This window comes from Ammospiza caudacuta, chromosome 7 (assembly GCF_027887145.1).
Source record: "Ammospiza caudacuta isolate bAmmCau1 chromosome 7, bAmmCau1.pri, whole genome shotgun sequence".
Lineage (NCBI taxonomy): Eukaryota > Metazoa > Chordata > Aves > Passeriformes > Passerellidae > Ammospiza > Ammospiza caudacuta.
This window is the reverse complement of record NC_080599.1, coordinates 36,487,163-36,508,633: the sequence shown is the minus strand read 5'-3', so window position 1 is coordinate 36,508,633 and position 21,471 is coordinate 36,487,163. Positions and strand designations below refer to the sequence as shown.

The window sequence follows — 21,471 nt, the reverse complement described above, 5'->3', positions numbered from 1 at the left end:
AGCTGCTACTCACTTCATTTAGGGCCTAACCCCTTGACAACAGCAGCCATGACTTGTGCACAGGATTTTGATGAGTCTTAGCTGGGTATTTGCAATTGGTATTTCTGCAGATCTCTTACACAGCATGGAGCATATTTTCAGCTTAAGAAGTGTGACCTGATCTTTTATCTTGAGCATAAATGAGCTCATACTAACATGGTTAAGGTGGGCTACTTGTAAATGGAGAGAAAAACCCCACGTATGTTAAGTGACAGGGACAAAATCAAAAATGGCTGAGGACTGGTAATCAAAACAACTTGAAGTTCACAAAATAAAAAAAAGAAAAGGTTCATAAACATCATGGAATGAAAAACAGCTAAATTAATTCCACTGCTGATAATGAGCAGGAAGCCCAGTGCTTGGGATCATGAGTTTATGCAAATCTGTTATTACTGCAAATTGGCATCCTAAGACCCTGATCATACAACACTTGCACATATGCTTAACTTTATGCACATGAGCAGCCTCATTAACGCCAAAGACTTAGTCGTGCATAAAACTGAGCAAATACATGAGTGTTTGTAAGATTGGGATTTAAACACAAGGGAGAGAAAACAAATTTACTGTATCATCAACAATTATTTCTGAAACCCAGCAGAAGCCAAGGTGATGCCAAGAAGTCTGCATAGTGCAGAAACATTCAAAGAGAGAGAGAAATGGGATTTTGAAGATTGTTGGCTTTAACTCAATCCATTAGACCAAATAATGGTGGGCCAGACACAGGAGGAAAATATCCCTGCCCAGATAAAATATAACTTATTTTAACAAAGTAAACTGGGTTGCTTCTTAAAAACATAGTTTTCAAACTTAGTTATTATAAAGAAGAACAGTTTATAATCAACTTGGATTTGACTAAATTAGCACTGTCTCACAAAAGTCTTACAAAATTAATATAAATGGTGTTAGGTTTATGTGGATACAGAGCTGACTGCAGCATTTATATAAATAGTTACAATAAATACAAAGGCTTACATTGCAGGGAGGTGTCTATTGCACTGTAGTGAAGGCTGATGGTAAGTCTTGGAGATAGTTTTAATTAGGATAGTCAGCAATGCTTTGGGAAACAGAGGAGCTTCCCCTATGTTTGTTGAAAATACACTTTTTCCTTGGGAATCCAGAGGAGAAAATACAATAAAGTATGAGCACTTACCAGCAATGCAAGAAAAAACCCAAGGACCTGCAAAACAACAGCTGTAGAAGTAAAGCTTCTGCCAAATTTAAAGGGATAGTTCTGGAAAAGGGATTCTGGGAAAAATGCAACCCTGCATTGGGAAGATGTCAAATAGGACCTCTACAAAACATAATTGTTAAAGATGTAAAATAAGGCCTCTACAAAACATGAATATTATCATAAATAGAATCAGTAATAACTTATGTTTCATGATAATTTCAGTGTGATTTTTTAAGCATTTTTTTGTTCCACTTGGGAAAAAAAGTATGCTCTCCAAAGCCAGTTTTACTGTTAGTTTTTGGTGTCTATGGAATTTTTTTCATACTTTCTGTTCTTCTGAGCCAGTAGGACTTCTGCTGTCAATATTGCAGTGTAGCAGTAAAGTTGGTGGATATACTGTATTTCATATCAGTCGCATCTTGCATCTTTGAAGCCGCAGCTCCAGGGCCTCCAGGTTCTGTGCCTGGCCATGGACCTGACTCCTGGCAAAGTCTGGGTGTGTCGAGGGCTCTTGGTTCTCCACAAGGTTTGTTCAGGAGCGTTGTCATGGAGATGCAGAGTCTGAGAGCGGCAGTCCTGTCCTTCTGTGGCTGCAGCTCCATGGACAGGCTGCCCACAGCGCCGGCCGGCCGTGGGGGCTGAGCTGGCAGGGAGCCAGGCAGCTTGTGAAAATGCTTCAGCACATTTGCACTTGACAGTTTGGTCGTTTTTAAGTGGACTATCAGGGTATTGCTGATCAGCTGTTTTCAAGTCTGCATCCATCTTAAAGGCTTAATTTTATATAAAAATTGCATGGGGATGACTATGGTGAGGTGGCACAGTCGCTTCTGTAATCTCCCAGCACTGGATGTACGAGAACCAAAGGAAAAGAGTAACACAGGCTGGAGGAAGCTGTTGGCCAGTGGCTCTCCTCCTACCATCTTTTCCCAGAGCAAAGAAAGCTTTAACTTCATGGGTTTTGACTTTTCTTTCTAATCTATATAGATTTCAAAGAAGGAGGTAGGGCTTCTCCTGGGATTAATTGGCACATGGCAAGAGTCTGATTATGAACTGGCCTTTAAGAAACTATGACAATAAATATATAAAAAGTGAAATTATTGATGAGAAAAGTGATGCTGGAAGTGTAGCAGCTGGAGGAATCAGCCCTGAAAATATTTGTTCTGCTTCCCATAATCATGTGCAGCGTTGCTTTATCTGTGTGGTCAACAAGGGGCTCAAGTCCTGGCTTTGGAGCATCCCCATGTTCTGAGCTGAAGGTCTGTGACTGCTGGGGAGTGGAGAGAAGTCTGAAATAAATTTGCACTGTATTTATCTTGTTTTGAATGACTACCTGCTTCATTCCAATAGGTAAAGAGCACAGAAGTTCTGTTTATTAGCACAGCTCCAGCAGACTGAATCTCCCAATGGCTATGGCGATAATATTGCAGTTTCTTTGAAATACTATTCTAATTCTTTGAGGGAATATTTATTTCAGAATAGATGAGTCTTTACCTTATTTATTGTTTTCTGAAACACTGAACCTTTAAATGCAACACTGAACACTGAACACAAATTTCTGTTTGGTTTAATGGAAAAAATTTCTTCATCAAGCATTTACTTTCAGAGGGAAACCTTAATATTTTACTTTTTATATATCTGGTCAATCACTATTTTTCCTGTTGGCCCCGCTGGACATGTGACAGGCCTCTAAAATGTGTAATCTTAAAAAGTGTTAAACAAAATTCTTAGTTTTCAAACCAGTCAGCTAGTTGATCTGATAAATATATTACATGAATTTACTTTTGGACAAACAGTTTGCTTAGCACTTGAGTGCAAGTTTGCATAACAAAATTGTAACTAATGCCTGATTATTATTTTTCTGATTTGATACCATAGACTAATAGAACAATCCAGGCTGGAAGGGATCTCAGAGGGTCATCTCATCCACCCTCCTGCTCAGAGCAGGGTCAGGTTGAGATCAGGTTGCTGGGAACTTTATGCAGTCTTAAAAACCTCCAAAGATTTTAACACAATTGCATGAACTCTCTGGGCAATCCTTTCCAACACTTGACTGTCCTCATGGTGAAAAGGATTTTCCTCATATCTTGTTGAAACTTCTCTTTTTTCAATTTATGTCCAATGTCAGCCCTTCTCTCTCTGCTGGATTGGGGTTCATGTAACTAAGGGCTGTGGCAAATAAACCTTTTAGTTGTCAGTACATCTGCATTTGCTAGGAAGGGCAGTTGCAATATCCTTCAGGGTCTGAGGCAGGGAATCTAAAAAAAATGTATCTGCTCTTTATGTGCTGTATTAAAAGATGAAAACTCATCCTTGTATGTAAGCAAAACAGAGTTTCAATGAAGATCTGACCCAGAGACAGGAGAGCAGTTTTCTTATAAAAGATGTTCTTTCATTACAAAGACTATTGTAAGCTAAACATTTATGATATATTTTCTTTCCAAGGAACTTTTTCAATCTCCCTGAGCATGCTGAAGTCATTATATAGTTACTAGAGATGCTTTGTCCAGATCAGCTTACTATAGGTTACAGTTCTGCAGGAGATTAAAAATGATGGGCTGGTAGATATCCTTCTAAAAATACTCTTTTAAGTAATATGTATCTGCATTTCCCAACCTCAGAAGAACATAGACAACAGCAAAGGAAATACAGCAAATAATTGAGGGCAAATGATATGTAACAATGTGAACTTTTACCACTGTATTAATTTAAATGAATGGAAATGTCAAAATGTGAAAGCAAAGCACTCCAGTTTATTCACATATTTTACATTCAAAGGACCAGGAGATTTCTTTAGTTTTTTTTTGAAAAATAGACTACTCTTTTTTCAAAAAGACTTGACACAGGCATGGAACATACCTAATGAAGCCTATCATTGCAGTGCATACAATGAAAACCTTGTGTATAAGGAAAAAAGGATAACAACCAAAGTTGACCACTACTAAAAAAAGATTTCCTTTAATATAAATAAAATTCAGACTAGTGCTTTATTTTAACAGACAACACAACAGTGGGATTTATTAACAACTACATATTTACAGTGCCTCACTGGCAAAAATACTGGGCTTCATCTGAGATCCTAGGACACTTCCTGAGAAGGCAATGTGGACAGGAAATTGCTCAGCACTTCACATAATTTGGGTGCTAAATGGGTGAAATTAAAGCATATTTTTCAAATAAGTCAGATACCATGGTGGAATGGTTGATGCATTGTGTTTATGCCCTGATCTGCCAAACTTGCACCTCAGTTTTGATTTGATTTTAGTGGTTCTATTCACACTCCTAAGGTTAAGTGCAGGATTGATTCAAACCCAGGAGCCTCAGAGGAAGACAACTGCTTGACTCAAAGATGCTGTGAGAAAACTGCTGTAATTGGAATTTACATGGTACAGAGCCACATTACCTTGAATTTAAATCTGTCTTCTTCTGCATGGGTAATTTCTACCACTTTAATTTGATCTTACAAAGTCTGGATTCCAACCATCTATGAAGTGGCAAACCTGTGAAAGCATCTTCTTCCCACAGCCTCCAAAATCATAGTGCCAGTTAAGCAGATCTCAGTCTTTTTGGCAATTAAATAAAACGAGAACCAGATATTTTTCAAAGTATTCACAAAATAATCTTTCAGTTATAAAATGACTGCCCCACCATTCTTGTATCAGATCTGACCTCAGCTCTTTAGATCTAAACAGTTCTTTAGAAGTTATAAAAATAAAGGATTGATTAATATACAAATATATATTTCAGAGTGATAAGAGAATAATATTAAACAAATTCCTTTTTTAATCTACTTTAAATTAAAAGAAATGTTTTCAAAAGTCTAGGCTGAAGCAGATCTTTATCTGTTGACTCTTTAATGGAACCCATTCCCCGCAGATGGTCACGCACAACTTAATGTATGAAGTTTTTTACTACAAAAGGATGGTGAATATGTTTCCACTAGCAAAGCACTTCATAAAATCTGCTGTGCCAGTTGGTTTTTGGTATCTTGCTTTCAAGAACTGCAGATATTTTTAATATTAGAAACAAAACCTCAGTCATGAGGTCTTGAGATTCTTTAGAAATTTCTTTCCCTTTTCTTTATTAATATTTTTTTTGCAATGATCTAGTTTGTTTTGTATACTGTTAATATACAGAATAATACAGATGTTCTGCACGAATGCACATGTATGTACAAAACCAGTAATTTAGTTAAGAGATATGCCTGCTTACTGAGCCATTTCAAACTTTCAAAATACTATATTTTGCAGTAATATCCATAACAACACCGTGTAAGTTTCTTCTTTCTTCTGCTGAGATGCTTTTGAGTGTTTTCCTTCCATTTATCTCAAACAGCCGAAACAGCAAGGAACATTTTTGAACAATCTATAATACTCCTCCTGAATCTGAAATAAAAATATTGAATTCAATTATGCAATAGATTTATTAATAGGTCTATATGTCTTTTAACTTATTTTGTAATGCTCCTGTCACTAGATATTTTAAGGTGGGGCTGACATTTACTTTAGGACAGACCACTGAAGAAAGTATCATCCCAGGCTAGTGTGGGTGATAGTGCTGCTAATTGAAAATACTGGAAGTTTTATTGCACTCACTGTATTATTCTGTCAGGTTAATGACACTGTAACCAGTTTTACAGTTAAAAAACCACATTTTCTCATGTTTCATACTTCAGTTCTTAAACTGAAGAAAATATGTGAGAACATAAAAACTGGACAGAGGTTCTGCCTCCACTGAAGGCAGAAGCTCAACTTCAGGGCTGGACACCTGGACAGTGCAGGGACATGAGATGGAGTCACTTCCCACAAGGAATAGGATGCTTACCTTCCTAGACAGCACACAAAGAAATATGAAGATGAACATCCCCTGGAATGCATTGAAGATTGTAAAAAGATAGGCAGTAACCACAGACCCTTGGACCACATGGAGGACCCCAAAAATCCAGGTAGCCCCAAGGAGGAACAGGAGAGCCAGGGCACCACGGGCACAGGATCTGGACAGGGAGAGAACATTGTGAGCAACACACAGGCACATGCTACTCTCCTTTCCCTCCACTTTGGGTGGTGAGTGCTGCCTTGGAAATTCTTTCACAGCTGCCAAGGCCTGAGAAGTGCAAGTGCAGGGGCTGCTCTTCAGGGTGTGCTGTAGCACTGTAGCAGGAACAAAGTCACACAACCACTTTGGAAGAGCAAAGGAGTAAAACTGGAGGGCCTTAAAACACTGGCTTCTTTAATCTTCAGCTATGTTTTCTCTGGTGTACTGCAGCACCATATGATTTGATTTAAATCTACTGTTAGTGTAATTCCCCAAGGAAAAACATATGTCTGTTATGAAGCATTCCCCCACTTTTCCTCCTCCCCCCTATCTTCCTCAAAAAAATAACCCAGAAAAATGTTCAGTATGCTCTTAGGTCAGTGCATGTGCATGACATCAAAGGATTCCCAGGCTGCCTCTCAGGTTCACTGCAGAGGACGGTGCCAGTTATAAAACCAGGCTCTTTTTAAAATTCCGTCTCTTAAAAATGAAAAAAAAAAAAAAAAAAGTTTTTAGAACACAAGTACCCTCAAATAGTTCCTGGGTCAGCATATTGATGCCTTAAAATTGTAGAAACTGATTGGCTACAATTTTTTTTTCCAAGATGCTGTAGAGTCCTGCTCACAGACTTGCACAAATTACAGCATGTTGTCTTGGAAATGAAGCCACTGATTACTTTCTTATTCATTTTCAGCTGAGTCATTGCAGGACTTCCTTTGAACAGCAGACATTTTTAGCACTGTTCCCTTGAAAATTGATAATTTTCAACTCCATTAGAAACAGGTCACCACATGAAGCTATGAAAGGTGAGGAATAAGAGAAAGTAATCAATCAAACGATTGCTAAATCCTAACTATAAATCTAGTGCAATGCATTGAAACTGCAGGAGTGTTCCTAAGCAACACAAACAGTAAGTTGTTTTCAATGTTCCCTGTAGTACACTTCAGCTTTTCCTGCACAAACGGTTTTCAAGGTCCCTATAAATCAGTTTAAAAGAGAGTGAATTGATGGAAAAATCATAGCAGCATGCAAAGTAAAGAATCTGCTCCATCCCCCAGTGCCACAGAAGCACAATGTCCTACTGCAGACTTTTCCCAAATAATGTGAATGGCTCCAATCTCTTATCTTGCTACTTCAAGGCAAATATTTTGGTCCCATTTCAGACATAGATTTGAATTCTGTTTTGCCTTGCATAGAGGCTGTGGAAAGTACTTAAGAAAAAAGGACAATTACTTCTTTAACTTTGCCATCAGTCTTTACCTCTGGTTGATATGGGCCATTTGTTTTCTTTGTGCATCTTTCACACACACCCTATCATACAAGGTATGACTCAGTGGGAATAATGACTGCAAAATTTATGTCCAAATATATATAAGGGTAATAGCAGAAAAAAAAATCTTTCTCTCTCTACAAATCTCAGGATATTGAACTGTTGCTTTTGAATACTCATTATCATCTCTGTCTGTATTTAAACTTACAGAATTTGTACTGAATGGCAAACTTACCTTATATTTTCATAACAGCTGACTTCTGGCTTTAACATTGCAGTGTGTCGAAATACTTTATAAATAATTACTCCAAAAGCCAACAAATTAACCTGGGGGAGCAAAGAGAAAAACTTTTAGTTTAAACCAGGATACCTTTGAATGCCAATAACTGTTAAGCATTTAAATTAAACAAGACAGATAAAATTTCTGTGTATCTGAAATCTACAGAATCCCATGTGAAATCTAAAGAATCCCATGCCTGGAGGGGAAAAAACCCACCCTGTTCTGATTCACTTACATTAAAAAAATATTAGCCCTGAAAAAAATATTGATCAAACAGGGATGTAACCCTACCTTATCTCAACAGTATCACTACCAACAGTCTGCAAATGTTTATTGATTTTATTGGTAAATCTCTTCGATTTCCCACTGAGATTATTTTTCCTGAGTAGCGATGAAGGAAAGCAAAAGAAGAAAAGGAAAAGAAAAGAAAGGAAAGGAAAGGAAAGGAAAGGAAAGGAAAGGAAAGGAAAGGAAAGGAAAGGAAAGGAAAGGAAAGGAAAGGAAAGGAAAGGAAAGGAAAGGAAAGGAAAGGAAAGGAAAGGAAAGGAAAGGAAAGGAAAGGAAAGGAAAGGAAAGGAAAGGAAAGGAATTTAAAAAAAGGAATGAGAAATTTAGAAACTCCTAAAAAACCCTCTACCCTATGGGTTTTCTATTGTACTGTATCATATTGATCATAAAATATGTGTGTCTTTTGTTGCTAAATAACATTAATATCATCATACATTTTGAGGTCTTTGGGGTGTGAAAACTTTCAAGTGGCAGAAAAATCTTAGAGGCTTTCACAAATAATTTTAAAAATCTAGCTTTTACTGAAAGGTGTATTGCTGTATATCTTCTCTTTTATGTTTTTTTCATAGATGAATAGTTTTGGTATTTTTTCCTTGATTTTTTACAATGTCATCATTTAATTTGAGTTTGAAACAAAGAAAAGCAACTAAAATAAGCAATATATCAAATGATGCTCAGTTGTGATTCTGATGCTTTCTTGCCTTGGCTAGGCTTCACTGATCTTTCAGTTAAATTTATAATGCATTCCTTTAAAGAGGTGGAAGGTTGCCTTCTTACTTTGCAGCATTTAACATCAGAATATATTTAAAATATTAGTAAATTCTCCAAATTTTTGCTGTGTGTCATTCAGGTACTATTTGTAAGTCTTTGGCTGCAATCCCTTGGTCAGTTCCTGTGGGATTCCAGCTGTAGAATGAATAGAATTAATGCCTTCCCCAAGCTGTTTCTCCAGAAAGAGTTTATGGTTTTCCCCTGCTTCTTATTCTTTAAAAAAAACCAAACCAAACCAAACCAAACCAAACCAAACCAAACCAAACCAAAAACCCAACCCAAACAACAAAAGAAAAAGTCTCTGGAATAAAAAACAAACAGCTGTTGGAGTACAGTACCACTTGAAAAGGAATCGTTTTCATTTGTTAACACTCATAAAGTATGTCCTTAGAATACTTTTCTTGTGTCAAAGGGAAAGTATCTAATATTAAAGCAGTCTCTGCTTTAATTAGCTGCGTGCTCATAGTTTAATGCAGCATAATATATTTACAATTTGATAAGACAGGAGATAGAGCTGATGAGCAGTTTTGGGAATTAATCCTTCACTGAATACCTTGTACTAGTGCTGATCACGAGAGCTATTCTGAAGCTCCTTATATTTAAAATTGTAATCTATGATATCTCCTAAACCAGCAATTTTTCAAAGTTAATTATGAGTCAGTCAGCAGTTGTGGATAATTACATGCAGACTTACTTTTTATTTTATATTTGTTGGTGAATAATATATCAAATAACTTCATGCATACACTGTAATCTGCATAACTCACATAATGTACTTATTAATTTGAAAAAGGTAGCGGGAAATGCGATCAAGGTACCAGAAGTATGGAGAACACACTGCAACTTCTTTAAAAACTGCCAGAAATAGGTTCTGTGAGAGGCGCCATGGGCCAACCCCCCTTTCTCACAAAAGCAGCTGCAGAAGTGGCAAGGTTTTGCTGAGCAAGGATGGGGTGGGCAGTAGGCTCCATTTCTCCTTGTCCCAGTGGGGCTCCTTTGCACAAATGCTATTTGCACTGTCCGTTTCACAGGATAATAGGATTTGGCCTCCTGCATTAAAGTAATTCCCATTAACTCTGATCTTTTCATTCACCAGCCCATTCGAATGGGAATAATCTGTATGTATCAGGGGAGCAGGAGAGGTTAACACCAGCTTCTTGGAGTCAGCTGCCAGAACACAATTATTGTACAATATGTCTCAGGTAGCCTCACAGGAGGTAGTGTTACAGGGTAATGAGGGTGAACTTAACTTCTGAAACACTTGTCATTTTCAAGATTTATTAAAGTCTTAAGTTGGTCTTTGCCCCATTTTTAAGCACTCCATTAATAAAAATTTCTATAGCAAAGTGAAAGCACATATACAATGCTTCAACCTAAGTTAGAAACCTCTGGAACTGCATTTTGTCCTTTGAGGGGGGATGAAATGGATAGCCACAAAGGTTTAGTAACTACCCTGTGACACAGAAATGAAGCAAAACATGAGGGAAAACAATAGCATGAACTAATGGGTAAATCCAGGAGGAAAAAACCACCTAATGTAAACAATGTGTCAAGTGTGGCCTTTGGAGAAAACTGGTAATCCAATAGATATCCCAAAAGGTATCCTAAACTTAATGCATCCTGCTTCAACCTGATACTCTGTATGTTCTTTGCTATGAACACACCAATGGCCTCTATTTCTGGGAAATGTAAAGTAAAAAGTTCATATTGGATGGCAGGACTGAGTATGAACACTAATAAGTTGAACTTATTAGGACTAAAGGGGAAATAGAACTGATATCCCCAAAGAGCCTTATGTGTTCCAACAAATGGAATGAGAAGTCAAATCACTTAAAATGCCTAGCCAAAGGTACAAGCACTTAAGACATTTGAATTTGTATGCAAAAATGAGTTTCAAACAAGCAGAAATTGAGGTAGTAGGCTGCATAAGTAATCTAAAATACAGATGTACACAAAAGTCCTGGATCGCCAAATTTTCTGTCTGAGAGAGAGGGGCTTCTGCATGAGAGACGCTGAAACATCTAAAAAGTTTCGATTGCTCCTTACAGCCAAATATTGTTTTATACTTACTTTGGTTGTAATCATGTGTTTTCATTTTTGTAATTAAACCAGAGTCTTAAGATCTTGTTGACTAAACCTTCACTGGCACTATAATTAAGACTGCCTTAAGGTGACAGGCCAGGTGACTGAGAAGGAAATGGCAAACATAAGGCATGGTGTCCCCGGAGAGGGAGAGGCTGAGCAGAGCAGGATGTGCAGGCAGCTGTGACACCGAGCTCAGGACAGGCTGTGCACAGGGCCAGCCTGGGGACAGCTCACCTGAATAATGAGCACAGTGAGTCTGCAGCTGGGGGCAAAGCCAGGGCGTAAGGGGCTGGGCACGGCCGCGGTTTTATGGAGTGAATAACGATGTCACAGTGTGACACGGCGGCTCCGGTGCCTTTGTTTTCAGTGCTATTACATGGCTGAGCAGGCAGAGAAACTGCTGTGTCCTGAGAGGGGCTGCTCGGCAAGGCTAATAGACTAGAGGGGAATTGCATTGATTCCAGGCCCTGAACTGAATAATTTTTTTTGTATTTTATTTATTTAACAAACCACCCTAGCCTGCTATTGGGCAAACAGTGCACTCAGTCCTTATAATTTTAGAAAGAAAACCTCTGACTTTCTCCCTGCCAGGGCAATTCTCTGAAGTGCTCAGCATCCTCAGCTCTGCCTCCTCTGCAATTCAGTGAGAATCATGTTTCACTCATCATTGCTCAGGTGCACTACAGGACTAATTTTAATAATTAATCTATTCATTTTTTTCTTTTTTTAAGTGTTTAATCAAAGTCAAGGACTGATACAGAAAAAGCCTCCACTCACAGCATCTTCAGGGAATCAAGTCTCCCTAAAGATATTTGTAAAAGTATTTTTAGCATTCTTAAGTTCTAGAAATGTTGTGGTATATTTATGAACAAATGAAAAACTTAAAATATATTTGTGAGAAATAGGAAATTAACAAGAGCAATTATTAGGATGCCCATGAAATCAGGATTCTGTAGATATGGGCAACTACATTTATGTAGCTGTATAACCTTGGATAATCTCTAACGAGACACAAACCCAGGAGCTGGGTTGTATTGTACACCTGAGATGGAGTTTAAAGGAAGGATGATAAGTGTTATATCCCTCTCTGGGATACCACATATGAAAAGGGTCAGAAGGATTTAGGGTTTTGGAGTGAATTCTGGCCCCATTAAACTAATATGCAGAATGCCAGTTAAATAGTAAAACTCCTATTGCCACCAGCATTGTCAAGGCTTTATCACTGCACACCACAGAGAATGCAGTCCCAAGACATTCACAGGCAACAGTGGGCACTGCTGCAGGTTTTAGCACTTAATGTGTCATGGATGCACACTGTGGTAAAGAGCAGGACAGTGATATTTTCCTGCTGCTGTTTTGGGGATCTCCATGCTACAGTTCCCATGTTCAGAACGGCGATGTTGCTGGGGTAGGTACAACAGGCACACAAGGAAGAGTTCAGAGCAGTCTGGAGTGGTACAACTCCTAGGATCAGATCTGACCCACAGCACTGATCTGGATAATGTCCTCTTGCAGGAGAGAGAAAGCAATTTAGAATTCAAAGAAATTTACTGGTGCTCTCCTAATCATCTGGTCAACAATAGGGAGGCTTTGCCAAAGGAATTAGCCCAGGGATCTCTGTTCAATCAGTCATATGTATTTTAGAACAGGATGGGAAAAGAATGGAGCTAACCTACCTCCACCTGCATCTAGGATATCCCTGAAAGTCTGCTTGCAGGTGAGCATCCCTCCCTCTGTCTCCCTGCTACCTGAGCAGGTGCTTCTGCAAGGAAGGAAAGCTGGGCATGGACACAGCAAGATGCTGCTGCCCTGGCTGCCACTCCTATCAGGTCTGGGACTGCCCCAGCAGAGAGCACTGAGGAGCAATCTCACCTATTGTCTAAGCAAAATACCAACCTCTCTGTGGATTGCTAGTATTTTAGAAACTAAATAATAATATAAGAACGAGCATGTAGGTCCTAAAATCCTAAGTGTTCCAGGCTGCTGTAGTTCTGCTAATAGCACATTGCCTAGCAACAGCTATATTTAAAATAGGTCTTTAATTCCACTCTGAAATGTACCTATTTTACATACTGAAAGAGTATTGTAGTGTTCTGTCCTCAAGTAAATATGATGTTAGTGCTTCACACTGCATGAAACTCTCCCTGTGTAGAGGCAGAATGGTATTTTTTGTTAGTTGAACACTGAATAGGATGAGCTGCACAAAATTTAATAAAACTTGCAAATAAAAATATTTGCACTCATGTTGAAGAGCTGTAATTTCTTTCATAATTAATTACAATTAAATTGTAAGACACTGAGTGAAGTGATCTATCATCATTTTGCCCCATCAAGGTAGCTGAAAGCTGTCAGATTTGACAACTAAGACATCTTTTTTCCTTCTTCCCTCCCTTTCTTTTTTAAAGCAAGACAAAGAGCACTTGAAAGCTCAGAGGGGAATGGTCTGTCTTTCATGGCAGTGGCTCAGTTAGTACCTGGACTTGTGGTGAAATTAAATGGATCAGGACAGGGCATTCAAAAAAATTTCATCCAAGACTTTTTTTCTTGAAAAATGTCAGTTCATTAGCACTAAAAGACATTTACTGTTTTAGACTGTGTTTTCACCAGGAAACGCTTCCTGACCAGGATGGCTTTTCTGAATAAAACCAGAAAGGACACTCCTGAACAATGAAAATCCCTGTGGACAGCACATTTATACAGGATGTTGGAGACATGGGGCACAATTTTCTGTTTTACTTAATATTCAGACTTGGCTATGACCCTTGGTTTCTTCAGCTCTGTATAGATATTCACTGCTACTGCTACTGCTGGATCTATTCCATGCCATATAAATAATTAAATATTCACTGGAGCAGAAAGACCTGGATTTCCCTCACCCCCCCAGTTCCTTGTCCAGGATTATCTAAACGGCTTTGTTTTTTAAACACTGCTCCATTTGTTTAATATGAGGCTGAGGTTTTGAGAGTATTTCCAATGCACATTATTTATAGAATGAAAAAGGAATCAGTAATTTCATGTATGATATCTTTGTGTAAAAAGATACACCCCAGCCTTTCAAAAGTTATTAAAACATTTCAAATACCAGCCTTTAAAGGCTCTCTAGTGTTACAAAGAAGAGAAGGTATAAGAAAGAAGCAGCTAATTCTAAAGACTCAGACATACTAGTTCTGATTCAGTCTGAGCACTTTAAATTCAAACTTCAAAAATGAAACCCCCAAATCATTCCCTTTTCCTTTCTTAGTCTCTGTCTCAATAATTGATGAAACCATCTATATGCTGATGTCAGATCTCACAAAAAAGAATGAGAAAATTTCTCCTGCTGCTCTCTTAGGCATATACTTGAATTTTTTACATATATCATATTGAATGTGGCTCTTTCAAAAAATGTCTGAAGTTCAGAGCAGCTGTATCTGTATCAGTCTGTACAATGACCCTCATTACGAGTGTTTGAATTAATGAGCTTGTGATGGTCTGGGTTCTGCCGGGGAGAGCAATCCATGCCTGCCTCTCTGGCTGGATGGCTGATGGTGGCTAAAGCCACAGCGTTCAGTGGCTCATCGTTACTGCAGCCCGGGAGAACGGAATTAAGTTATTAACAATACAACCGTTTAAGCTTCAAAATGAAAATGTATGCTGCATTAATTGCATAAAATTGGACACAAGCTGGCAGTCAAACAGTCAGGGTTTGTCTCCTGACTGATTTATCTCATTACCATGTCCCCAGTGAATAGATCTTCTTGAAAGCTTTAAGTATACAAGAGCAGTCTTATCTAGGAGTAGGAAACGGAACAAAAACATTAATGAACCCCTTTAGGCTGTATTTTTGGGAAATATTTTCAATTATTCAGGGGGAGAATTTTATGCTTCTAAGATTTTAATGATTTCACTTGTTTTAAAAGTTAAAACATAGCCAAATGAGTTTATTACAAATCCTGACTCGGGAAAAAAAAAAGTTCACATAGGATTGCTTTTTATTTATGAATACTTCAAAGTTTTCTTTTAGATACTTCAAGCTATAGATTTAGACTCAATTAACTGTTTCCTTTATATTTTTAGAACACTTAAAAGAAGATGTAAATAAATAAATGGGGTTTTAATGCTTTTCATCAGGGTAAACAGCTTTGCAGACTTGTGGATTCAATGTTATTTCTTATTGGATTGCAAAAACAAACACATTATTTACTGTCATCTCTGCAGCCAAGGGCAGGAGGGATGAACCAACAGAGCTGTACCTGACCTCAGACATAAATGTTACCCCAGTTAGATGCAGTGGTAGGACTGGGGCCTATTTTGCTCACAGTGTAAATAATCCCTAGGTTTACTCTTCTTTTCCAAGAAGCTTTTGAGAAGATGTATTATCTTGTGAGTTTGGAGTGACATAAATCAGGCTGTTTAATGAACTGATTCAAGGTGCATCTAAAAGCTCAGACTACACATTGCTCCTGTTCCTATGGTTTCCTTGCATACATGGAAACCTTTCTTAGGCTGCATCTGGAGCCTCGTGTAGGAACCCTGCAGGAGTTTGACACAGAAAGGAAGAGTGAAATAGTTGTACATTATCTTTTAGTACAACTAGCTTCAGTGACTGGATGAGCTACTAAGAAGGAGAAAGCATCAGGAGCATGACTGAGATGTGAAGTCTGAGAACAAGCTGTATTTTCAATTTTGGAGGTGTGAATATTTGTCAGAAAGCTATCCATACCTTCCACAATTTGCCAAATCCTCTTCAGGATCACATGGCATGATTTATTCAAAACTACAAAAACTTCTTTTAGTGTCCAAGTGAGATTTCCAAGCACAGTATTCCTGTGCAATTACTGTTGTGAATTTAAGTTCACCTCTGTAAATGCCTGTCAGGAATAGTGGAAGAAGATCTGATTCAAGTGAGATGTCATGTGGATGAAGCCATTTTGTAATTGCTAAGAAAGTCCAAAAGACATCACCAGTCTATGCTAACTGTCTAAAGCAAACCTATGGTGTCCTTCCAGTGAACAATTTAGGGTAAGCATATATGTTTATAGTAATTGTGCTTAGAGCAAGGCATATAACAGAACCACCAAGAAGATATTAAACAATGAAAAAACCCTAAAATACAAACCAACAAAACTAACCTATTTCAGTCAGTTGTATGGCTTTCCTAAAAAAAACCCCACAAAAGCTGATTATACATGGATCCATTAAACAAGTCTTTCTAGAACTGAAGGAGGATGTGTGCGACATTAATCTGCTCTGAGCTGGGGAACATCTCAGGAAATCTGCAGCCACCTGGCACATGCAGGTGCTCTTCTCCTTTCCCTTGACATCCACCTGTGCTCCCTCCCCTGCTGTGTCTGCTTGGTTCACTCTGGGTGACAGAGGACATGCCTGAGTTTCGAGTCTAATGTCCTTCCAGGGACAGCAAGGGACAACTTCATTTACTTTTTTCTTATAGAACTGCTAAGCTGATTTTTTAAAAAGCAAACACTTTTGTTTGGAACATTCTTCAAGGACCCTTCAGCCTTATGCAATGAATTTGTTACTATGCAATAACACAGGATCAAATATTTTTTCTAATTACATTACTCTAAAATGGCTAATGGACATACCCCTCTTTTTCCTAAGTATGTCAAGGGACCATAGAATTGGGGCTTTAATAGCAGAGAGAAGGAAGATAAAACCTTGATTCATGTGAAAGCTCTGGTCTTGCTGAGAAATTGCATCCGTTGGGTTTGGCAATATGGAAGCTGTTGATCCTGTCCACTGAACAGGGCAAGTATTTTCTGACTCGGTTATTATTTAGCACAGCAGGTATTGTTGCTGAACAGCACTGTGGTTTAGACTAATCTGTTTCAAGCAAAGTTGCAGACTCGGTCTTTAATGCCACTATATAATTAATTCTCTCCACTTTATCCACAATGGCATAAGAAATGCCATGGAGACACCTTTAACTGAAGCCACTGAGAGGTTAATGAAAAGGGGACTATTACTCTTTAAAAAAGAATAATAAAGGCATTGCTAGTCCCGGTAGGAATTTATTTCCACTAAAAAGGCAGACTGAGAAATAACAGTAGATATAAAAAAATGTTTTAAACAGCTATTTTCTGAAAAACACACAGTAACGGTGGAGTATATCTTTCACATCTATATAAGAAACATAACTAAGCATTTATCATTAAAAAAACCCACTGAATTTTTCAGAGCATAAATATTCACTGAAAAATGTGAGATGGTGCTATGTTTTGTTGTGGTGGAAGTCAGAGGTCAAGGAACGTTTTTGATAATAATTCTTAGAATATCAAGAAATGTCAGGAATAATGATTGTGCAATGTTTCACTGAAGAACAAGGATAATAAAGTGAGGAAGCCCAAAGAGACAGTGGACTTGATGACATAACTGTGATGTGACTCACCTCAGAGGGGCTGCTTTTTTTTTTTCTTTTCTTTTTTTTTTGAAATGGTAACAATGGTCTGTCAGACCATGTTCTTTATTGAAGCTTGGGAAAATGTAATATCTTAGATTCTTTGAATATTTATTTTTTATATGAAATATGTTCAGTTTGAATAGTCTAGATTAAGTGCATGAAATTTGTGAGTATATGAGAAAATAGCACAGTAATGGATTTGCCTGGAATTCTTCTGCATTGATTGCAGCAGTATTACTAATCCTGAATCAACCTAAATGTACAGAACTGAATAAGCATTAGAGCTGTCCATTAAGATTTGATAAATGCACTAATCCATTAATTTTACCTTTTTTTGTTGAATAAATTATTTGACAAATAATGGTAAAATTCATCAAATAAATTATCTGATGAATGTATTTTTTAAGTAATTGACTACCTCTAATGAATATGCAGGCAGTTCCTTAATGAAAAGCATTACTCTACTGCTAGCCTGCTTTCATCACTCATATGTCCCTTTTTTGCATTTTGCAACTGCAATCTGTATATTTTATTCATTTACCCATTCATTTATATAAGAAAGGTTCAACCAGTATGGTTAATCAATCACTGAAGTTCTTAGAATATTTTTGCTTTACAGTTGATTATTCATTACATTTATCAAAAAAGAGATTGGATTTTCTGGGGACACCACTCCAAGAATTATTCTTGGCTTGTACGTTCTAAGTCAAGTGCACAAGAATGCTCTGAAAATTGCAGGGTTCATGTATAAACCATTTTTATAGTTGTAAACACTACAATTACCAATTGTTTCAAGAAACTGGAACTTGAAGCCAAGCCAGACACCTTCAAAGTCCCTAAAACCACTCATTAGAGAGGTAAAACAAGGAATAACGTGCAGGAGCTACCTCCTCACTGCACAGCACTGGGATGTTTGGATAAAAGCCACAGAGAGGATTATTTGGATGATGTTCAATTTTGGAAATGTTCCAACCTCAAAGAGCAAGTCTGTATTTTTTATTAGAGAGGTGATCTCAACAAATGATAGTGATAGATTTATACTGTCAAATGGCAAATTGTACCTATTAATGTTACAACACGTCACACTTCTGAGTCCTGGTTCCTCACAGAGGTGTGCCAATTTATTGTGACAGTGACAGTAGGTACAACAGTCAAGTCTGCATGACTCTGTCGATACTGTAAAGGCACAAATCATGTTTTCATGGGTGACTTTGAACTTGCTGCACAAAGCCCAGCTGAACAGATTTGATGGGAGAACATTGTGGGAGACAGGTATATTAGAAGGGCTGGCTGGAGCTGCACTTGGAATAGCAGTGATTCTTTTCCAAATTTTCCTTTTAATGTCTCATAGACTTTCATAACTACAGTGTTAACAGCCCTTGGCCAACCCTTCCAGACATCATTTCTACTCCCAAATGGATAACTAATATATAACTGAACCTCAAAATAGGTACAAGTGGAAGAACTTATGCTGTGTCTATAGAGTTTAAAAGATGAAGATTCCAAAACCACCAGGGGTACAGAATAAAGCCCTTACACAGGTCTACTCCCACTCAAAAAGCTATGATGCCAGGGGTGGGGAAAGCCATGTTGAAATGCTCCAAAATGGGAAGGAGTTTGTTGCTGACAGAAATTACATGCTAATCAAAACTGCAGCCACGTCACCCTGGCGACAAATACTCATTTCCATTCTACACACTTATTACCAGGGAGATTATTCCTGTAAGAGTGTTTTACAATAGTAAAGAAACTCTTCTAGGGCTTCTTTATATTCTCTGGGTTTTTTCCTCCCCCATTTTCATACCTTTTATCTCTGGGGTTTATATTTGTCTTTGCCTCAATCAGTCTTTGGCTGCCATGTGTGTGAATGTTTGTCCCTTAAAGCTTGAGATAAACTCACGTTCCTATTAAAAAGTTTAAATACATGTTATAAATAATTTCTCCATACTTGTATGCTTTGATCTAATCTACTGCATAGTTTTAGTTAAAATGGTTGTGGTTCTAAAGATTACAAATATTAGGAGGAAGGAATAAATTGTAGAAGTTATCTTCAGTTTGCAGCTTGTTTTCTAAAGGTTTAAAATGCTCTTTCTTTGCTAAGTCCATCTAAAGAGTTTCTGACCCACTTCTTTTCATGTACAGTCACCAATCTAATAATAATAATAATTTTTAGATGGGATCAATAAGGCCATTACTTTGCACTTAAAACTTCTAATAGAACCTCTATATTAATAAGCAAACACCTTCAGAAGAAGCATTTCTGCTTAGGCAATCAGAGAAGAACTTAATTTTTACTCCTGATAAACACTTGAGCTCCCTATGCTTCATTTTTACTACAGATTTACAGCCCAAGGACATGTCTGAAACAACGTGCCCTGAGACAGCTAACCATTGGTACAGGAGGGGTTCTGTTCATCATTTACGTGCTGTCTTAGAAGCATATTACAGTATAATCCAAACGACAAATCTCCTGGGTCCCACTCACAGAAAGTGAAACCACCATTTGGGTACATGGGCATTTGTCCTGACAATGTTTTTAATGGTTTTGTGCAAGAATTTTGTGGTGAGTAGCCCTCCAGAGAATTGGTATCCATGGTCTCCTAACTGTCTTGGAAAATCTGCAAATTCAATGCTATGAGCAGATGAAGTTTAGGATTAAAGGTAAACTTGAAGCTGCCAGATATTTCAGCTTTGAATGATGGTTGTAGTGCTCTATCTGGTTATTCTAGAACAAAAATGATATTTTCTTGTCAGAGTTCTTAACTAATATTTTTTAAATTCTTTCTCTTTAATTAGCTGTGGGCAGAATGGAAATATTGGGAAAAGATTGGCTCCTGTAATTAAAAGGACTGCCTGAGTGGCACTACTTTGGAAAGAGTAATCTTTGTCATGTTGAAGCCCATGCAGTGTTCTCAACAGGAAGGCTGGACAATGGAAACAGAATTGCTGCCAACAATGTGCTTTCCACCAAGAAGACATCTGACACCAACTTCATCTTCCAGTGTCAGTGCCTATTTTCATAGGGTTTTCCATATTTTCATGTACTACCTGGATAGAGCATGAGCAAAATACCTAGGTACCTACACCCTTAGAAAATATCCCTCTTGAAGTTCAGGCTTCATTTTGCTGTCAAAACAAGCTGTCAAAACCCTCAAAAAAACCCTGGAGCTGCTGAAGCACCTTGCTGAAAGCAGATTGCCTTTCCCCCCACAATCTAGGAGCACACTGTTATGAAGAGACACTAAATGGAAGTATGCAAATGCTGGGAAAACAAATTAGCACAAAATACTTCTATAACACACCAAAAGTAGCTGAACAGGGCTCTTTGCTCTTCAGCTACAGGTCTTAGGCAAAGGAGTGAGAGAGAAAGAAACTGTCTGGCTGCTCTCCTCATCCATAGGAGGGCTGCACTGGCATACAGGCCTGGATCATCTTCTAACACCTCCCTTTTTCCTTTTAATTTGCAGGGATTGCTGGAAGATCTGGAGTGCTCAGAGAATGTCTACAGGCCTCAGAGTCCAGCTTGCAGGATTTGCTTCTGCAGCCAGCCAGATTTACAGCAAAGCCACTGCAGACCTGCTCTGCCTCTGTGCTGTGTATCTGAGATCCCCACTGGGCACAGCTCAGCTGGAGCTGAAAACAAGGTTACAGATGCCTGCTCTTGGGGCATTTTGTGTGTTTGATAATGCGATTTTCGTGTGCTAACCCTACAGAGATACATCACTGTGCATAAATCTTTACTTGAGGGCAAATGAGGAGCAGCAATGAGAGAAATAACAACAAAACCCCAGCCCTGCTGCCTCCATGGAAGGAAAGATAAGGTCCAAAGAGGAAATAGGAAATTGTAAACATAAACCTAAGAATTGTAAGAATTTCCTAGTAAAGGATGATGCCTTGCCATGATTTTATTCATCTTATTAACCTGCTGGACACCAGGGCTATCTGACCCAGAAGCACTGACCCAAGGGAGGTCAGGGTGCTTTGCCTCTCAAAATTTGCTGTGCTCACCCGAAGGGTGAGATGGGGAGGCATAACCTTGCAGCTATATCTGGCAGGTTGTTTCCAGCTGTACCCAATATGCAGTGGGAATTTGGCGTGAAATTTGACCAGAATTATACCTGATACTTTATTAAGCT

General features: G+C 38.2%; 1 protein-coding gene across 2 annotated transcripts in view; it reads right to left on the bottom strand.

The window, feature by feature from the left end:
• Positions 1–3,940: 3,940 nt before the first annotated feature.
• Positions 3,941–21,471, bottom strand: part of ADGRL4 (adhesion G protein-coupled receptor L4) — a 72,852-nt gene continuing 55,321 nt past the window's right edge. For both annotated transcript variants that reach the window (XM_058808194.1, XM_058808195.1), the window contains 3 exons: positions 7,747–7,838; positions 6,032–6,200; positions 3,941–5,592 (listed from right to left, as the gene is read on the bottom strand). In XM_058808194.1, the coding sequence (XP_058664177.1) occupies positions 5,530–5,592; positions 6,032–6,200; positions 7,747–7,838 (324 nt within the window). In that variant the 3' untranslated portion in view covers positions 3,941–5,529. The remainder of the gene's footprint in view (positions 5,593–6,031; positions 6,201–7,746; positions 7,839–21,471) is intronic.